General features: G+C 36.0%; 1 protein-coding gene across 5 annotated transcripts; it reads left to right on the forward strand.

Moving 5' to 3' along the window:
- Positions 1-410: 410 nt before the first annotated feature.
- On the forward strand, positions 411-21,296 carry LOC145226931 (uncharacterized). Of its 5 annotated transcripts, none has more exons than XM_080092326.1 (44): positions 411-577; positions 1,077-1,173; positions 1,430-1,513; positions 1,700-1,902; positions 2,091-2,239; positions 2,298-2,463; positions 2,789-2,899; positions 3,015-3,135; positions 3,392-3,568; positions 3,886-3,994; positions 4,170-4,218; positions 4,637-4,749; positions 4,888-5,006; positions 5,290-5,469; positions 5,668-5,790; positions 5,978-6,129; positions 6,322-6,361; positions 6,800-6,851; positions 6,919-6,978; positions 7,330-7,436; positions 7,748-7,903; positions 8,757-8,956; positions 9,263-9,345; positions 9,497-9,598; positions 9,758-9,841; positions 10,052-10,239; positions 10,533-10,638; positions 11,144-11,241; positions 11,572-11,620; positions 11,696-11,798; positions 12,824-12,860; positions 13,337-13,578; positions 14,289-14,414; positions 14,699-14,816; positions 16,794-16,972; positions 17,310-17,418; positions 17,614-17,770; positions 18,440-18,585; positions 18,694-18,872; positions 19,273-19,468; positions 19,602-19,703; positions 20,050-20,202; positions 20,671-20,794; positions 20,861-21,296. In XM_080092326.1, exons 2-44 carry the CDS (start codon positions 1,102-1,104, stop codon positions 20,920-20,922), a joined length of 5,286 nt encoding a protein of 1,761 aa, XP_079948452.1. In that variant the 5' UTR covers positions 411-577; positions 1,077-1,101; the 3' UTR covers positions 20,923-21,296. The 5 variants fall into 5 exon arrangements, with proteins under 5 accessions (XP_079948452.1, XP_079948453.1, XP_079948450.1 ...); XM_080092327.1 differs by lacking the exon at positions 411-577 and adding an exon at positions 643-700; XM_080092324.1 differs by lacking the exon at positions 411-577 and adding an exon at positions 726-895 and having other exon boundaries at positions 9,500-9,598.
- Positions 21,297-21,760: the final 464 nt, after the last annotated feature.

The following is a 21,760-nucleotide window of genomic DNA, read 5'->3' on the forward strand; positions in this document are numbered from 1 at the left end:
TCAATATTCCTACCCTTCGCAATAGGAATAGTTAAATAGCCTACTGTCCGTTACGATCAATATACAGCTAACTCTCCTTTCGGAAACATGGCAACCAAGCCCCTGTTGACACAATCTATTGAAAGCCCAACAGTGTCCCTGTGCTCTACTGTGCTATGTAGAAGCTTCTCTGTCAGTGGAACTAGTTGCTCGCGAAATTGTTGAAAGGAGAAAAGTTCCAGTTTTGGATGTTTTCGGAATAATGCAAATATGCATAGAAATTGTCTGACAAAAAGTAACATATTTTGTGTTATAATTTATTGCAATTACTTATGAATACGTAAATATTTGCAAGCGAATGCAATTCAAAAATAAGGAATCTCCCAGAATAAAAAAATTAAAAACATTTCACTACAGGGCGGTAGAGAAACTGGTAAAGATACTGCATTGCTTTATGGATCGAAGTTGGTTGGTTCACAAAAATTTAACGTTAACTACAATACTTCACGACAAAATCATAAGATTTATCCGCCTTGTGGCTAATCGAAAACTTGTTTGTAACCAACATTGATTAAATGCAACAACTTTTTATGTGAAGGTAAGTGTAAAAAGGAGTCCGTTGCGAGTTAAGTTTGTTTTAGATGTAGAATGGGCGGATGGATACTAATGTCGTCCATATCCATCCACCAATACTGTCATTCTGGTCCAAGCTCACTTAACAGTAGGTCCTCCGCATAAGTGACGTGCAAACAAGCATGTTACCGTTGTTTACATGTTACCCAGGGGTTGCACTGGGGCTTTGCAACCCCCACTACTCCCAGGTTTTTGCTAACTGGGGAAAATGAATATGTGAGATGTATAAGTACATCATGATATGTTCTGTTTGAGAATAAGTGTTTCAGATGTTTATTGGAAGGTAGCTGTATAGGATTCTATCATTTTATAATATAGTTTATCACTAATTAATGCCCTTTTAGGACATAAGTTATTTCGGCTAAAGAATCTGCTGACAATTAAGGACTTTTACAAACTAAACCATCATGCATATTTTTACTTTCTATCTATCATGTCACAACATTAACTATTTTTGTCTGCAGAGTCAGCACCCATCCTGATTCCAGGATGAACATCCAGCCCAGTGATGGGAACGAGATGCTGTTGTTGATGAATGGATCACTTGATCAATTTGGAAAGGTTGTGACAGTTTTTAACTCATAATGTACTTACTTTCCTAAATTTTAGCTCTTTTAGTTTATTGTTTCAGTATGTTTTAAGAGTGTTGCAGTTTGTGCAACCTTGATCAATCAAAAAGTTTTTTATGATCTTAAAGCACAGCTTCCGAATGTTGTTTGATATTGTCAAATTGTTTTTGTTATTATGAACAACCAAATACACCACATTCAAAATATGGAACCCATTTTTTGATTCTCTTTTTGTTTATTTTCTTCAGAACCAGGGATCAAACCAGCAATATATTCAGTTGGCTCCAACAACAGAATCTCAACAATATGTTGTCCAGTCAAATCCAACAATGGTGTGTGTAAAGGGTTATAATATGAGTTCATGAAGGCTTTTTGAGTAACAGTCCGACATTCGGATGACAGATTATATAATATTGCTTTATCTTGTAGATCAAAAACTTGCCAACCTATTTAAATCCTTGTTAAAATACTCTTGGAGTCAGTTCAATGTCACCTCTTTATTTGTTAATTTATTGCAGGACTTGGAAAGTCTTGGTGATTTGCTCAATGGTCAACCAATCACATTTGAGGATGGAGAGTTGTCTGTGATCCAGCGAGATGGACAACAATATATTGTGTTGCCTAGTGTTTCAATGGGACAAGTCCTTAACACCAATGAACTTGTGCAGCCTATTATGCAAGAAACACAAGTGGTTCAAACCACAGAACCAACATCGAGCAGGTTAAAATCAAAAACGAAATCTTTGGCACTATTTAACACAGAAAAATACAGCCATAATAAAAACATAATTTATTTTACCTCAAAACAACATTTTTTTTGTAAATTGAATGTTGCGTCATGTACAACAAACCTGTGACATACTAGTAAAAGTCGTTTTGTTTTAGTCATTTGTTTTAAAATTTTCACAGATATGTCCAGCCAGTTGAGATACAAACAGAGCAGACTATCCAACCTGTTCAACAGCAGCAAACTATTATCACCAATGTGGATTATTCAACACCAGTATCGAACACTACATGTGTTGCTACCTTGCCACCAACACAGACTGTAACACAGGGTAAGAAAGTGATATATATTGGCCCAAACATGATGCAGAATTAGGTTTTATTTCGCAGCTACTCCTACCACATCAAAAGCTGTTGATATTACCTTGCTAATTCCATCACTTTATCCATCAAATACTGGTGAAACATCAGAGGGAGACAGAAAGTTACAGTGTATCATTTGCCAGTTTAGTGCCACGACTGAAATGGAACTAGATGACCATATGCGCAAACACAGGTTTTTAGTAACTATGTTATGGCATTGGTCGACAACCTTTTAAAAGCTATGTGCTTTATTTCCTGTGTAATAATTGTTTGTGGCAGTTGAATTATGTAACAATAAAAAAGCAGACAGATTCAAACAAATAGGCTGAGTTTTTAGGGCTGTTACATCACAAACCACAAAAACAAATGGTGTAATAGTTTTACGTTTATTGGATGTCAAATATCGTTTGGCATTTATTTTTTGTTTTTAATTGGTAAACATCTTTATTCTCTTTGTTAAATTTGCTCATAAACTCATTTCTGATGGTCTGTATAAAAGAAAAAATAACATTTTTTAGAAATGAAATGACAGAAGAACTGTACAAAGGTTGTAAGGAAGCTTTCAATAAGAGACCTGTAAAGAAAAGTAAACGTGGAAGAAAAAAACGGAACACTTGCAAATTTATAAGGTAGGAAAATGTGCATTTTGGGTATTTCTAAAACTGCGAGCATTGTGTAAATCAAACATTTTTAAATTTTCCGACAATATTCTTGCCTTGCTTATGTTTCTTTATTTATTTTTAGTATTTCTGCTCCTACAGCTCCTGAGAGTCGGAAAGGTCCATTTACTTGTACTATATGTAATGTGCAGATTGCTAAAATTACAGCATTTAAGCGACATCTTAAGGAACATAGCAACGAAAAGGTTTGTCGGATTTTTTTCCTTTACTGCTTTAGCTGTGCCGATTTTTGCAGATCTACCAAAATTTTGTTTGCCAACATGTTCTTAGTGCAATTTTCGTTGCCCATCATAGTCTTTAGAAATAACAGGATCTGCTTTTTAACTTATTTGATAGAGCAACAAAACTGCTACCATAGTGTCTAGTTCCACTGTTAGTTTTCTGTTTTAACCACTACAGCCAGGAATGTTTTTGGTTAGTAATGGTCACTTTGTTTTGCAGGCTTTTAAATGTGCCCAGTGCCCAGAAATGTACAATGTTGAAAGCAACCTGGTGTTACATAAAGCTATCCATGCAGATAAGGGAGAGGATGGGGGCTACAAATGTCCAACCTGCAGCCGAAGTTTTATGAGAATTGCAAGCCTTAAATCTCATCTTCCTGTTCATTTGATTGATGAAGTAAGTAGTTTTAAGTTTTGCAACTATGATGACATATATATTTCTTTTTGTTATTGTTTCAATGTCCCAAATTTATGTTTTGACGTAATTTGTGTAATTGAGCTTATATATGTCCAGCATTTCAATTTTTATACCAAAATCCATTTAAAAGTATGTAATTGCCAGTAAATTTTATTCCAACAATACCATCTTGGTATTTAAACAAACCAAAAATTAACTTAACCAAGAAACAACAACATCATTTTTTGAGGCTACTGTAATAGAAATTGTATTGGTTTATTTTGCAATGATAAAAATATTGTTGTTATTTTTTTTAGACCATGATATGTACAGAATGTGGTGATGAATTTACTTTAAAATCAGAACTTGAATCACATATGGCGCAACACAGAAGAGACCTGCAGAAACATTTAAGCGACAGAACTTGTAAGTGTTACTGATCATAAAGATATTATAGCCAGTATCTAAATTTTTGCCTTGTAGTGTTGGGTTGCATAGCAATCACTGTAAATATTAAACAATCACTTCAAATAGAGTTGTTAAACTGTTACAAAAAATGTAATTAGCACATTCTTAAACCAGATGTTCTTTTATTTTTCAGCACCATTTTTTCCTGTTGATCAAGTTATTCAGCAAAGTATGGAAATGAAGTAAGTCTGGGTTGGCACAAACTGCAAAACTTGTTTGTGCATTCCCTTCTTTAAAACATTACTTAAACATTACCATAAAACATTACTTTACCATATATTGCACTGAAAATATTAAGGTTTTACCCACAATTATTTGATCCTTTTATTTTGTAACACTATTATTTGTACAAGCTTAAACTAATACCCATTTCACTTGTATTTGGAGAATGTCATATTTTTTGTGGTTTGTCAACATTTGGATGAATACAAAAAAGCCTGGCAAGTTAATCATTTAAATTAATCCCTAAAATGAAAATGATCCTAGATTTGGAATGAACTGATTCTTTAAACTTGTTGTCTTTTCAAATTTTTTCTTTTATGTTACTTGATACATGCAAATTGAAAAAAATGGTTTATTTAACCTTGTTTTTTTTAACAGTCCAGAAACTCAGAGAAAATATCGTCGCAAGGCAAACCCAGCAAAATGTCCATTTTGCAACAAAGAGTTTCGCAAAGAATGTCAGTTGAAAAGACACATTCTAATTCACACTGGTATGTTTCAGTTGTACGAGCACTTCTATTTCATTGTTCTAGAATAAGTTTTGTAAATTTCCTTATTTAGTTGATCTTGAGATGAAGTAATTGGTCAAGTTGTTTGTCTGTTGTATTTAAATGATTTTGTATGTTTAGGTGAGAAACCATTTGCCTGCACTTTATGCGACAAAGCATTTAACCAGAAAAGTGCTCTGCAAATTCACATGATGATGCACTCAGGAAAGAAGCCTTATACTTGTCCACACTGCCCACAAGTAAGTTTTCTTTCAAAGTGTCAGAAATAAAGTTTTTTTTTTTCAAAACAGTCTTTAAATTGGGGTACAGTACTAAATTCTGCATGGCATGCTGCATGTAAGTATGAAAGCCTTAAAGAATATCTGAGACCAGATTATAAAGTGTTTTTTAACTGAATCCCTTAAACTAACTCAAATAACTCTAAGTTTCAGCGGCTTCAATAGACTATTAACTATTTTTTGCAAAGTAGTTCCATCAATATGTAAGTTTTTGTGTGGGTTAAAATGAATTGTGTTGTTGCAGTTATACACTCAACGTGGAAATCTACGGATGCATGTTGCACGAGTTCACTCCAAAATAAGCAATCGATTTCCATGTGAGGAATGTTCATGTGTTTTCAAAAAAGTTGGAAATCTCAATGCCCACATCACAAAGTATCATAGTTCGACTGGACAGCAAGTAGAGGAGGAAGGAATGTTAACCGTGGGTTTTAAAACTTTTAGTTTTTCTTTTACTTTTGTTTATTGCTGCTTTAGTAAAAAACTTTATTTCAAAAATTAAAAAAAAAGATTTTAATTTTTAAAATATTTAAATTTTATTTATTTATTAATGGCCTTTCATTTGGGAAATAAAAAGTACAGCAAATAAAAATACAGCAAACGATATTTTTTAATTTACCAGAACCCACAGAGTATATTGTCCATGCTCACAGAAGATATGATATCAGCCAGTGAAGCTCATAGGGGGAAACCTGTTGCTAAGGAGGATATGGACGTCATCCAGCAGTTGCTAAGGAGTTTGGATGTAAGCATAACCAAATAAATTTGCAGCAATTTTCTGACTACAAGTTTGAATTATTTGGACCAAAAATTATGTTGCACTAAAAACTTTTTCCATTATTTGTGTTTAAAAATTTAAATAAAGCATGAAAACTTATTTAATGATTTCTGTGGGCAGTTGGACAGAAAAATGGCATTTGTGTCAATTTTAGGACGGGGACAACTCAAATCCAGATAGCCTTTCTATCACGAATGCTGAGAGCCTGATAAACCAGGAAATGGACAATGACATCGTCCAACAAGCTTTACAAGACAGTGGGGTTGACCACCAGAGGGCACAAGATGCAAATGATTCAATCAGTGTGTACGTTCTATATCTGTTTGTGAAACTGTTACATTTAAGCTTGATTTCTTGGGTTAGTAATTGCATTTTAAACCTTTAAACCAATTGATTGTTAATGGTGTAATAAGCGCCTATTCACAATATTAAGATATACATGTCAGATATGCTTTTGAGCTAAAAACATGTTGATATTTTTGTTGCTCTTTTTAATAGAATCCCCAGTGTCTCTACATCAACTGGAGAACTGACCACTGTAAGTATCACAAACTTTGTTTGCTGTGTTTCATATTAACTAAATTAAGCTCACTGGAAACCTAAAATAAAGATTTAAGCCCAAGACCACACACACACAAAAAAAACACGAATAAACAAGAAAATATCTCCACCTCTACTTTATTAAGTGAGGAAGTGATTTTCGAATAACAAATAAGATCAAAATCAGGTTCCAGTGTTGTCGATCACAAGCTCATTTTGCCATCCAGCCCTCAGACTTGAGATGATAGATGTACCCTTAAAAAAAGAATATTTAGCAAACACTCGGAAATCTTAATAGCACACCTATATACTGTGGTTAACTGGTTAAAAAACACTGGCAGACTTGCAAGATGTTTTTGTGAATTTAAACAATCGAATAATAGTAAACAAGTGCAAATATTGTTTTAGTAAAGTATGGTTTCATCTTTATCTTCAGGTTAGTCAAACTGTGGCAACAACATCAACTGATGGGATAAACAGGGAAAATGGTGAGAAATTTCTCCCAAATCAAATATTAATATGTACATGCACTTTTGACAATGAATTTTGTTTTAGTGACATCCAACATTCAGATGATGGATAAAAATCAACCCCTTGACAAGCAAAGAAGATCAGGTTGGTATTTTTTGTAACTAGGACATGTTCTGATTTTAACATAAGCGTTTATGATTTATCCATCATTATTCATTTGAATGGAACTTTGTTAGGAACATTTAATAATTGCATCTCAACACTTTTACTTTCAACTTAAAAATACAATCACCCAGCTCATTGCTTGGTGGTTAAAGAGGTTTTATTTAAAAAAGATAATGATGACGCTGTAAATGTGAAAAATACATCTCAAGATTCTTTTTGAATTAGATACTCATGTTGCTCTTAAGGCGACATATATATGTATATCGCAAAAAAAGGACGAATGGCTTTATGTTTTTCATGTACTTGCAAGTACTTTTTCGTTGTTTGTAGTGATCTCCGGTTTGTACCTCCGTAGCTCTGGGTTCTCTGGCGACCACATGTGGAAAGTTCGCAAGGTGGACGGAGTGCGATGGCACCAGTGCATGTTTTGTCCCAAGGTTTGTTGCTTATAGTCAAATCATGCAATTATGGTGGCGCGTCACACACAAATAGCGGTGACTGTCAAACAGAAAAACGCTTTTAAATTATGTTTTGGATATGCAGTAAACCTCAGTTCATCCGGATCTGGATTAGGCGGTGACGTGACGTCATAAACTGAATGTGATTTAAAGTTTACTGTGGTGTTTTGAACTTTACCCAAATATATTGTCCTGATCGTAGAGTTTCAGTTTTACCGTTTAAGAGCCAAGGTCTTATATTTTGTGTCTGTGACACCTTTTGTTTTTTATCAACGAACTGTTATTTGTAGGAGTTTAAGAAGCCCAGCGACCTGGTGCGCCACATTCGTACTCACACTCAAGAACGACCTTACAAATGTTCAAAGTGCCACAAAAGTTTCGCTGTTAAAACGTCACTCACTGCGCATGAACGAACTCACCTTGGGTTCAGAGGATACAAATGTCAGGTTCGTACAAATTAAAGTTTTTGTCTTTAGCGCTGTTTTTTTTTCTGTGCGTTTGGTCAAGAAGGGTGCTTCAAACCTATTCAAATTTACACACGTGTTAGTTAGTTATCAAAAGTTAACAGAGTTTTATATTTTTACTTTATTAGATGTATTCTGTAACTTTAGATATACCCATTTTCACGCTTTTACCCCAAAGTAATCGCTTTCGAGTTTATAAGTCCCTTAGATTATATCAATACAACCCTCAATGTACTATTGTTTGTTGCTTAAAACTTTAGCCAAATCTGTCCAGTGGTTACCTGTACAGCTCCAAATGTGTGTTTAAAGTAATCATTGTGATGACATAGGTCCCACTGGAGTGATTTACAGGTTTACAATCGTAACGACTCAATGCACGGCGGGTATTGCAAAAGCTTTCTTTGCACATAAAATATTAGTCTTTTTCACTGAATAAAATTACAATATATTTGCATGTAAAGTACCTTTAACCTCATTTAACTCAGGCTTCAGTCTGTTTTGAGTTTTACTTTAATTAATTGTCTATTGTAGCGGTTGGTAAATTTTAAATGCAGAGGGGCAAACTATTTCTTTTTATCAAAATGGTGTGGACTTCCAGGGCCAACATTTTGGTGTATAAAATAGATTCGTGCCAATTAAATTAATTATTATGAGAAAGCTGTCGGATTCGTACGTGCAGATTGCACTTCTCTGCAACGCTTTGACTTGTTCTGTTCTTGCTGTGGAATAATACGTGGCACCGGTGTAAGCCTTGTCGTAAGTTGCGGCTTAAAACATTCGCCGTCCATTTCACTTTCCTCCTTTTAGATTCGCTCAACTAAATGTTTTTGTTTAGGTTTGCCTAAAGTCTTTCACCACATCTGGGAGTTTAAAAGTCCATCTTCGCATGCACACTGGAGCTCGACCGTTCAAATGCACAATGTGTGACATGAGTTTTCGTACAACCGGTCATCGTCACAACCACATCCTGTCCCACATGAGGGGAAGAGCACATAAACGACCACACAAGCGTGCCAAGAAAGACTTGTTTCAAATGTGAGTTGATTTCAATGGTAAAAACTCTGTTTTCAAACCAGTTGTTTAAATTAACAATGGAGTAAAGATAGAATCTGTGCAAATACGACGTGTGCCAGAAAAAATCGCAAACAACGTATCGCATGAAGCTTATCATATTAATGAAGAAATAGGTCGCGACATTTTTACAAATCTTTTTCTGCGACACATAAGAAAAAAGAGAGACACTCTGGCCTAGTCGATTTGGGCATGTAACTTAGCAGTCCGTTGTTCATCAATCTTTGTTTTGTGTGCTGTGCTAATAGATATACTCTGTGATATTTAAAGGTTAACCACACCCAGCCACACCCCTCTCCAGCAGCCAATCCTAATTACCGAGTCTGGGGAGGAACTTCCGAAAGAAACTGAAAGTAAGTTGTTGTTTTTCAACACTATTTTTGCCCTATCTCAAAAACAAAAACAAAATTATCTATAAAATATGGCAACGTTTTAATTGAGCAAAGTAAGTAATGTACTCTTTATAATAATAAAAAATTATTCGTAAATAATTCACTTTTGTAGCAGCCGAATCTGAGAACCAAGAAAAAACCCACAAATGCATAACCTGCAATAAATCCTTTACCAAGTCATGTCACTTGAAACAACACCTTCGAACACACACAGGTAAAAAAGAACGTAATGTGTTCATATCTTCGCACAAACAGTTTTTCTGTATATTTTCGTTTTAAAGACAACGTTTCTTTGCTTAATACTTTTTGTGTTAACCTTGTATTGAAACGCCGACAGGAAAACCTGAAGCAAAAATAAATATTTTTTTACCAGGAGAGAAACCATATTCGTGCACTCAATGTGGAAAGTCATTTATATCACACAGTATTCTTAAAGCCCATTTGACTACTCACACTGGTAAGTATAAGTTGCTGTATCAGACGGTTTGCACAAGTTGGTGTAATGACGCTTAATTACGAAAAAAGGTTTTGATCTTTTTTCATTTGAATCTTTAATCATTTAACACGTATAGTTTCGCCACACTTCAGTGATATGGGCCGGCAATGGTATCATCGCATGCCTATACGCGGATTTATTTGCTTTGGCTAAAACAGTTTTCTTCTTCAGGTGTGAAACCGTTTCAGTGTTCGATATGTGGCCAATCATTTGCTGCAAACAACACGTTGAAACGACACATGACAAGTCACAGTCTAAACCGACCGTTCATGTGTCCGTATTGTCAGCGAAGATTTAAAACCAATTCAACTTGCAAGAAACACATTGAGACTCATCGAAACGACGTCACCCCTGTACAAGTAATGTTGAACTTTTTGAAAGTTATTTTGCTATAGGTCACGGATCTGTTTTGGTTTGGAAAATTTTTGTTTACGTTCTTGTTGTGTCAAACAAGAAACCTGAACAGTAGTGTTTCGGCATGGAAAAAGCGAGCGATTTGAACCAAATTTTTAACCCGAAAAAAATAAACTGATTTGAGCATCTAAATCAGTGGTTGACCAACTTTATTCGATCGTGACATACCAATAAACTATTGTTTTCCGCTGCTCACTTAACACATTCAAAACATTTCGGTTTATTTCATACTTTTTAGGCGCAAATGACCAACAACGAGGATACGTCCAACACACAAGATGAAAATTTTCTCACGGAATCATTAGGCAGTGAAGTCTTGTTCCAACTCGACGACTTAAATCAAGGTGAAATCATAATGACTAAATCATTCAAGTTGGTTTATCTCTTACCCCAGTGGTTCTGACGTTACGAAACTAAATATTTGATAACGTTATAACCAATGCGGTTCGCACTTGTTCTATAGGACCGTTTAACGAAATTTTTGTGAAATTAGCGAACCGGTTAGCATTACTGGGGACTGTATATGACTTTTTGTAACAGAACCGGCTGAAAAATATGACTTTTTGTAACAGAACCGGCTGAAAAATATGACTTTTCGTAACAGAACCGGCTGAAAAATATGACTTTTGTGATAGAACCGGCTGAAAAATATGACTTTTGTTATGGAACCGGCTGACAAAAAATTTGAATCCCACCACTGGTTATAACACCCTAAAAATGTCAAACCACCCTCTTTATGCACAGATTAATAACCATTGACTTAACTTGTTTTGTATTTTAATGTTTATAATTTGTATGTATTAAAAGCCTTTATCGATGCTTATGATTTTGACAAACTTTGTTTCTCAGAACAACTTGGCACTGAAGGGGAAAACCCTACCGGCAGTGATGTCACAATGCTCAAGGGTGACACAGTCGAGTTTCATAACGATCCAACTTTGCTTCAGGTGCGTTTGTAAGCAGAAATAAACGACGATCAATTTGTAAATGGCGAGTCTGGACAGCCAAACGGCAAAACTACGATTTAATTGAACTTAAATATCAGAACTTTAAACCTGTCTTCACAATGGATTTTACTTTTTTACTGCCCTAGTCTGCCACCAAAGCAATCATGATTATGGAATCATCAATGCATTAACATTAATGACCTGTTTCCTGCTTATGCTATGTAGTTGAAGTCATGGCGTGGCGGTTTTGCTTTTGAGTTTGCCGTAAAAACTACCAGTAAACGTTTGGATTAAGAGACGTCTGTTAAAGATAATTCCTTTTACTTGCAGGTCAATCCAAATGTAATCCAAAACATCAACAAACTACCTCAATTTACCGGTAAGTTTGATAAGTCTTTCCATGTCAAACTTTGATTGTTTGGTGCTTGATTGAAGGCTTACATTGTTTCAACAGTTAGTCAGCAAACACATCCAGGGGAGATTCCCGCACCTGGCACCAACGTAGATGACGTCATTGAAAATTTGGAGATTTCCGAGGATGGGCAAATAACAACTAGGTAAATCAAAATGGTTCAAATTCTGAAGTGATAGAGATGACAGGGTTTTATCGTAAACAAATTGCTTGTTTTAGATCAGTGTTTCTTAACCGGGGTTCGATCGATTAAGGTATTTTTGAAGTACAATACAAATACTCGTTTTTGTCATACTTTAGGGTCTATAGTCGCTTAAAACGGCAATTTGTATTCGCTCAATATCAAAACAGTGCAAAGGTAAACTTATGCAGGGGTGTTTTAAACTGCTCTAAACATTTTTTTGTGGTACTAAAAAGAGTATTACCAGCCCAATAACCATATGTGTCAGACTTTTTGTACGCCTATTGTGTGCCAACAATGCGAACAAAACAGGTACCACAAGCATCACAGTATAAATTATGACATCGTAAATACTTAAGACTGATCTTCACACTGTGCAGCTCAATCTATGCACCGAGCTAGAAATTATTCTGGGCTTTTTGGGCGCTATTAGATGGTAAATAAATGATATAAACCACGTATTTTAAAACATAAATAAGCAGGTAAATGGCGGCCGTTGGTGAAATAAGAATCTGCGACCGTCCCAGCAAAATGGTTCTGCACCCCTGCACTAAGGTTTCATTTTCTTTTTTTGGCGTAACAAAGAGCATTGTTCGTAAGCAGAAACACAACGAAATTTTTTTGGCAGCAAAAACTTATTACCTGATCTTTTTCATGTTTGTGTACAGATGCTAAAAATACAATGCTTCATTTTGGTAAAACCTAAAAACTACCGGAATTAAAGCAATCATGAAAAAAGTTGCTTGTATTAAAAGTTGTGATTTCAGAATTTAACAAAATTACAAACAGTAACTGTTGCCACTATGTTTGAACAAAAACTAATTATGACCCACCAAAGAAAATGGGTTTAAAACCTGGTATGCAACTTTGGGGTTCGACCGAAGGCTGAAGAATATCGTAGGGGTTCGACCGTTATAAAAAGGTTAAGAACCACTGTTTTAGATAATTGTGTCTACTTGCTAAAAAATCAATATTTTTTTAATTTCCAGAACAAGCAAGTCACCAACTGGGAATGTAGAATGTGCGGTGAGTTTAAAAAAGGTTACGAAAATCTCTAAGTAAGATTGTCATTTACTACAACATTAATAAACGGGCAAAAAGTTTAAACTTCACATTTGTCGAATACTATATTAAATACTCAGAGTTGCTTGTCAATTGACTGTAAGATTTTGCTTGAATCGAATTCGTTTAATTTTTATTCTATGTTCAACGTAGAAACAGTCAAATATTAGCATATTCCTCATATAAATGTCATTATGCTTTGCGACTTACGGTAACTATACACTCAAAAGTATTTATGTTGGGCATTTATGAATATTTTATTCCAGTGTTCAAATTTTACGCTTTACTTTTATGATGTTAAGTCGACTTGAAACAGTCCACACAACATATTCTAAAGTAGACTGAAAAGAGTAATGGGGTTTGAACGGAGCTTGTCAACCTGCAGCTAATTTTGACAGGTTCGATTTACACCGATGACTTAAAGTTGACATTTTTTCTAGGGCTGCACAAAAACTTTTGCGACCGAAGAGGAACTTTCCCAACACATGTCCGAGGAACGACAGTCGACTGATTGCCGACTCCTCTGTCCAGCTTGTGGTCATTGCCTGGAAACACAAGAGTCGCTTATTTGTCACGTTTTATCGCATAACAGCGACACCAAACTTGCTTGCCCGGTTTGTAAAATCTACTTCAACAACAAACAAGGTTTGATCAGACACCAGGAACACCATGTTGCGTTGCAGTGAGTTCGACATTTTTTTTGCTTTGATCAGACTTTTATTCGGCACAATATTTCAGTTTACCGTAAGAAACAAGTTAAAATCATTAGCACATGAGCTTACATAAAAATCCACGAACTGCAGGCCTTTACTGTTAGGTAAAAAGATAGTGCACCATTCGCGGGTATACACAATCGTTAAAAAAGAAAATTATGAGTATGATAGAATATGTTTCATTAGACACTTTAGCCCAGTGGTTCCCAACCGGGGAGGAATTCCTCCCTAGGGAGGAATTTTTTGAGTTCAGGGGAGGAATTTCACAAAAACCACACAAAAAAATTACATTGGAAATGTTACAGAATATTTTTGTATGTACATTATTATGACCATTATAATTTGGACCCGGTTCACATTAGGTAAAGGATTCTGAATGGACATCCCTAACGATAAGGTCTATTTCAAATTGCTATAATTTTTTATGTTATATTTGTTTTTCTTCTTATGGGGAGGAATGAATAGTTCGAAAATGGGCGAAGGGAGGAATGTAACAAAAAAGGTTGGGAACTACTGCTTTAGCCTGACCTCCATTTGTAAAGCGGGGGCATTTTTTTTGTATTTCGCTTGGTAAAATAATTTGTAAATGAAGTGGTGACCTAAACTTATGTTAGAATATAAAAATATTGCCATGAGGGTTGATCCACCAACCTAAACTTTTCACGTTTATCGTTTACAGTAAACGTACATGTGCAGTATGTGACGAAGTTTGTGAAAACGTTTCTTCACTTCGGGATCACGTGAAACTTCACAATGCTAAAGAAGTTGCTGAGGCCAAGAAGAAAATGGTGTCTAAAAGAAAAAGGTTAGGATTTCTTAAATTAAATATAGTATCTGTGAAAATAATAGCATTCGGCGAGTTTTTTATAATCTTCTGCACTATTTTTTTGTGACAAAAAATTATCTTTTCATAAATGAAATAGCTATTGTAATGTTTCTGGTGTGTTTCGTGATTCGGTATGAGGAAATACGTTTTTTATGCAAAAACGTTATGCTTTCATTTCATTTTCTGATGAGCAGAGGAACTCTACATGGTGCAATTCATAAGCAATTAAGAAAGTTTTATGTTTGTCGTTTGTTCTCTTACAGAACTGGCTTTTACCTTTTGTCCAATGAGCAGAGCGAAATTCTCGAGAAGACAGATCCAAGTCAAAACATGACGTTGTCCGAGCGAATCTTGCTTAACGCTGTTGCTGAGAAAGACAGGGTAAAACTCTCGTAGTTTGGCTAAAGTGGTGTGTTTGGCTAAAGTGGTGTTATTATGGGTCCCCTTCCCTGAAGGGGACACATATTGTTTTTGTCCGTATTTTTTTTTTCTTTTTTTCTTTTTTTCTTTTTTCTTTTTTCTTTTTTTCTTTTTTTCTTTTTTCTGTCTAACGCTGGTTTGTGAGACGCATTTGGTCAAGAAAGAGTGCTTCAAATTTATTCAAATTTGGACATATGTTAGATATTAATCCAAACTTGGTCCACCTGAAGTTTGACCCCAAATTACCCAGCGGTTCACCCACAGGCCCCCGAAACGTAAAATTTTTAACGCTGGTTTGTAACGCTCGTTTAGTGAAGAAAGCGTGCTTCAAATTTATTGAAATTTGGACATATGTTAGATATTAATCCAAACTTGATCCACCAGAAGTTTGACCCCAAATTACCCAGCGGTTCACCCACAGGCCCCCGAAACGTAAAATTTTTAACGCTGGTTTGTAACGCTCGTTTAGTGAAGAAAGCGTGCTTCAAATTTATTGAAATTTGGACATATGTTAGATATAAATCTGAACTTGGTCCACCTGAAGTTTGACCCCGAATGACCCAGCGACACACCCACAGGCCCCCGAAACGTAAATGTGTCTAACGCTCATTTGGTCAAGAAAGACACTGTAGGCAGAAGTCCCAAGAGCGTACGTTTACGAATAATAGGGCAGAGCGGGAGGGCTCAGCTTGACGTTGGACAGACGTTTTACGAGACGTCGTTTCGGTGATTAGAAATCAGCTGTTTTGCACAGCAATGCTATTTCGTTTTATTAAGTTATCACTCACATTTTCAGTTTTGGCAAAGGTTTCACACATATGACGCGATTTAAACCTAATAAGCGTGCTTCGGTTTCGTATATGTCAAGCAAAACTTTGTTAAACAAACTAAATATGAAAAAATAAACTTGACTTTTTTGCAAGATAAAAGTTTTTTTTAAATGCTCAATGTCAGGTTGGCCGCTGCATGACCACGGGTTACTTAAGGTCAATTAGTAGGTATTACTAACACAGTTCAGAACTTTCTTTCGCCATAACGTAGCGTTTTTTTTTGAATCAAATACTCAAGGCATGTATATATTAGGTCAAACGGTGTTGTTGAACACCAAGGACGGCGTGCTATTGAAAACGGTGTCAAAAGGTCAAACAGTCGTTTGGTGTGTACACCCTAAAGGTTACTACAGGTCAATGGTACTCGTTTGCGAAACAAAGTTAAATGAAAAACTCGTTTTGCGAAACAAAGTTAAATGAAAAGTTATGTATACACTTGCAGCAAATCGCTTTTTAATTGTCTGTAACACAACTGTTACAGCTTTCTAGAAAAAAATTGTGTTTAAAACCCGACCTTGGACGACAATATCTGGGTCAAAGCAAGAGATTAAATTGAAAGTATTTGTTTCGTTCTTTTTTATTGTTTTTGTAATTATACGACAATAATAGTGCAAAAAAATACAAACAAATTTTTTTTATTGTTGGGTTAATGCTTTCTAAAAATTTGTTCTTAAGAATTAAAAAATCACCGCAACATTTGTTTACCGTAAATCCGCAAAAACACGCATGTGGGGACCCATTAGTTTTTGTTTACAAAAACAACCATATGTGTAGATCAAATGATATGTATAGTAAATTGGAAAATATCGTATAGAATATATAAAATGGAAGTATATCAGAAAGCCACCATTCTAGTATTTGATACAATGTGTATAGTTACAATGAAACATACCAATTTGAAAGTTTGATGTAATCGAATTTTTGGATTAAGAATAAACGGTATGGTTTAGGTTTCTTAACTGCAGACGAATTTAGTAAATTGCAAACCTAATTTGCCAAACCGGACGATTTACTCTAAATAGCGACGGTTGGGATTTGCGTCCTTGTGCAAATAAACGGATTATGCGATTAACCGTCCATGTCAACAATATTGTTTCCATTATGCCAGGTGACACAGGTGAGCAACAACCAACGAGGAAGGTTCAAGGAGTTTGAGACGAACGGGCCAATTCATCCTAATGTTTGTGAATTCTGCCCGAAAAGTTTCAGAAAGCCGAGTGACTTGGCTCGTCATGTTCGAACTCACACCGGGGATAAACCCTACAGTTGCGATATATGCGGAAAATCGTGAGAATCCTTCTTATATTTTGTCGCGAAGTCGTCAAGTAAATGTGCTATGCCATGCCGGTATAAATGGTGCCCAATTACTAAGCAACTTATATCGTCCATATGTTCATTAGATGAGTATTAGTAGATTTTTTTGACAACAAACAAATGAATAAAAGCGAAACATGTTAACGTTTTGATACTAAACAAATGAATAAAAGCGAAACATGTTAACGTTTTGATACTCTATCTTTTTTAATGACAATTTAAAACACGATCTTTGTCAATAATTTAACGACCGCAGGCTGATTAAATGAAATACGTTTCATCTTTTATTATTTTTGTCCTGTTTCGTTAGATTCACGGTAAAATCTACGCTTGTTTCGCACCAAAAATCTCATCTGCAGAGAAAAATGTTTCGATGTCATATTTGTGACATGATGTATGCTGCCAAATCAAGTCTAAAGGTGAGATCTCTTGTAACGTGTAAAATATATTGCGTAGGTGTAGTAGCGGAAAAAAGTTGTTATTTTTTGGGAGCAATAACCCATACAGAATTTGACTACATATCAATTCCGCAATGGCAAAACACAATACAGTTTTTACCAGTCCCCACATTCCACCCTGTGTTATATTATCAGCATGTTATGATATTTTCTCAGGTTCACATGCGCTTACATACTGGTGCGAAACCTTACAAATGCCCACACTGCACACTCACGTTTCGTACATCTGGTCATCGTAAGAACCACATGACCGTTCATCTGGTTTATCCCAACAAAACAAGGAATGCCAACGAACCAGAAGCGAAAATTCCTGGTAAGTGAAATTATTTATTTTGCCTATCATACGAACAACCACCACAAGGGGATGGCATGACATGCATACACATAAATATGTATATTGAACTTGAAATGACTAAAACAAATTCAAATTAAGTCCTAAACAGCATACTTTTTAACGTGATTCGGTTTTTACTTATGTGGGTTAAAAAGCACTGATGTGACTTTATCATTCGTCAACATGGTCGATTTAGGACCAGGTCATACCTTGGAAACGAAGAAGCGCTTGCATGTGTACTCTTTGGCACTAGCAGGTTTCTGTCACTGCTCACGTTTTTTAGTTCTATAAGTTCGATGAAATGCCACATTTAAGTAAATGAATGTGTCGTTTCTGAGTAAAAAAGCATAAATTCATAACTGGAATCAGCCCTGAAGATCAGCGACTAGGGCACACTCTTTTCGAAATCATAGTACACCAGGCCTATTGGGCGTTATACCGAATCAACCGGTTCTGTTCCGTGTGGGAATGCTTCTGATTTTTCTGATTCGGTATAACGCCTTTTATAGGCCTAGCGTACTGTTATTGTGTTGTTTCTCTTCACATTTTGCTCCTTTACCTAATGCTCCCTGTTCATATTATTTAAAACTAAATGATTTCTGCAGAACTTTTAATATTTGTAGATGTAACGTAAAAGCTTTTGTTCAGATCCAGTCCCTGTCCAACCTGTCACCACGACAACAACACCAACTGTCCAATCAACAAGTGCCCCGTCATCGCAACCGTCAGTTGTATGGCCAGATGTCACGCTCACCGTACCTGTTGACAGTATTCTTGGTAGTGGACTATTTCAGGTAAACAAGGCTTGAGTTTAATTTGTTTTTGTTAAAAAAAAAACTGCGCCTGGTCAGCACTGAGGTACAATGGAGAATAAAACAACTGTTGTCCACTTGTTACCATAGCAACATGAAGGCGATGGCTCCACGGTTCCTGTCCAGCTTCAGACGCACAACCTCCAACTTTCGACCGACGACCCGAATATCACGCTTCAAATCGACCCAGTGTTGTTGCAACAAACCATACAAGAATCACAACGTGCCCCGATTCAGCAACAACATCAGCAACAGGCTCAGCAGCAGATGTATGTAGTTTGTATATTGTTGCAAGTAGTTGTGTGCAGTAACTATGGTTATTTTGGTTGGTTAAATTATTTCGGCTGAATATGTGGATTTGGAGATGTTTCGGTTTTGGCCCTAAATTTTGAGAAATTTAATTGACACCGATCTTTTTGAATTGTGCGGAATCAAAGCCGAAGTTTCACAACCAAAAAATAAAATGTAATGAATACTATTAATTTTTCAAAAGCCTGTTTTCTGCACAACGCAGCTTTTCAATTGTGAAAGGTATTTTGGGCGTCAAAAATGAAATTATTTGCTTTGGTTTTGTTTCATTTATGACTTTTAGTTTTAATTTCTTTCGTGGTGGGTTGGTGCATCACTATAGTGTATGGCAGGCATCATCGATCAATTTTTACCATTTAGCTCAACTAATCCTGCGTTTCATCCTTCATCGAACTGGCCAGCTCCAAATGTGGTTATTCAACCTGTCAACAATTTGTGTTTGCAACCTCACGACCAACCTGGTGACTCTTCAGTGCCACCTTGTGACAACCAGGTTCGGCCTTCACAGGAAATCAACATCGCTGTGCCATCGAGTCTTGCTGGAATAACCCAACAGGTTAATTTTTGATCATTACTTTAATTTTGCAACAGAAAATAATTTAGTCATTGTCTTTTGTTTTTCAACCACAAGTAGCAGTTGTCTCTTCATTACAGACTGTTGGGTTTTCATGTCTTATCTGTTTTTATAGTTGCTGCAGAGTCCAATAGTTGTTGCAAATAATTCCAATCTGATGGAAACGAATAAAAACCAAGAGCTGACGTTGAATCTGAACAACCCAGCTGTGATACAGGTTAGTAAAAATCGTATTTTCTATATTCCAATTCTACTTTGGTTAGTTGAGTTTTTTTAAGCCGTATTGACAACAAAGCAGTTTACATACAGCAGTAACCTAGCTAAAAGTATACCTTCAAATTTGCACATTGATACACAACGTGACAAAACTATTCTTGGATATTGATGTGCCTCCCAATATTTTTCCACAAGAGAAACTTGTGTCATCTGCAATTGTATGTGGAGCATGTCATGTGACTTAAGATGGCGAAAAATTAGCAGAAAAGAAAAGCCAATACTAGGAATAATTGTCAAAAAACACAAGAATAACTCAAGTAAAATTATTGCGCTCTGTTGATGTATAGGCAGTACAACAGTTCATGACCAGTGTCCAGCAGAGTAATGACGGGCAACAAACTCAACACCAAGCTAGTTACAGAATACAGAGTCAGGATGGTGGAGTTGGAACACAAGATCTCACACTTACTCTAAACTCGCAGGATCTTATCAATAACCAGGTAATACTTCACCACTGTATTTAATTTTTACACATATAAGTTACAATCAATTAAATTGTGCACAATTTCTTTCGGCGTTTTTTTTTTGCAAGTTAGAATTCCTGTCTGTTTTTTTTTAGTTTTTCCTCTGTTGCCATCTGTAGAAACTGGCAACTTTTTGACGTATGTGTTTTTTAGTTAGGAAATGGCAATTTGTGGCTTATGCTTACAATGGGTCCGTAACGGGTTTATTGCAATCGCGCGTATTTTTTTATTTTAGTTTAACTTATGTAAAGTATTCTTTCAATTTCTACTTCAAGTCAATTCCCTCTAGTTTCTAGCGTTAAACATGAACAGTCAAGGCGCAATTAGAATAGAAAAGTCTAGTTTTTGTTACATTTAATGTACGAAACGGTCGAAATGCCAGTGATTATAAAGTCATGGAATTCCGCCAACACAATCCGCCTAACTTGTAATTTATCCTAACAGGGGGTATTTACCTTACCAACTTTGCCCCTAAGTAATGAACCGATGCAACCCCAAGCTGTTGCTACCGACAACCAAGTGTCCATGGCAACCGATCTAAACACGTTTACCTCCCACATAAACACGGGTAAGAACATTTTTAAAAAATAATTGGAAAAACTTTATTTTTACGGTTACAATTCTTTTTTTGCAGAGGCAACGATTATGCCAATGGTGGTAGCATCTTCTGGAATGGAGACCCATCATAATGAGTAGGCTTGGTGAAATTGAAAAAATGAGACATTTTTTTGCATTTGGACCAAATAGGCTACTGCTTTTTTTTCTTTGATGTTGGCCATAGCTAGCCTCAAACACGAAAGGCTTGCATAAGTTGGAAAAAGGAGTCTACTGCAACAGCTTAAAAACGCGTTGTTACAAATTTATACCCGTTAAAACTCGTTTGCACTTTGTGATATTTGAAAATGGATTAAAATCTGATTATTAATGGATTGTTGGTTTATGATCATCGTGTTTATGTTGGTTTACTTATGGTTTGCATCCAGTTTTTTTTCCAGCTTGTTTTTGTTTACACTGTGTTTTTTAGAACGAATCGTTCCCCTTTTTGTTTCAAATACAACTTAAACGCGAAGTTGACACAATTGTTGTTCAGCTTTTTGTGGTGTTTCACGTACAAATCAACGACCGAGACGCCGCTGGTTAGAAGTTAAATGCTACAATCAGAAGCATGGTAACTAAACAGTCCGTGCTTAAACGGCCCCCGTAAATAGTTATTGTGCCACACCAAACAACCACATTTAGATTCCAAAACTTGTGGGTGCGTCTCACTTTTGACCCATTAAATACTTAATACCTGAACCCGCAGTATGCTTTATCTACCTGTTAGTTAATATGAGTATCAATGTACGCCAGGTCTGTTGGAGGCGTTATCTATTCGGTATGACAAATGTGTGCCAAGCGTTCCCACATGCCGAGGCATAGTCCAGAACAGTGGTTCTTATTTTTTGCGGTGGAATTCGAACCGACGACAAAAGTCACTCCGGGACTAACGCTCTACCAACTGAGCTAAATAGGTTCAGTGGTAAGCCGCCTAAAG

Source organism: Phallusia mammillata, chromosome 1 (genome assembly GCF_965637545.1).
Source record: "Phallusia mammillata chromosome 1, kaPhaMamm4.hap1.1, whole genome shotgun sequence".
NCBI classification, from domain to species: domain Eukaryota; kingdom Metazoa; phylum Chordata; class Ascidiacea; order Phlebobranchia; family Ascidiidae; genus Phallusia; species Phallusia mammillata.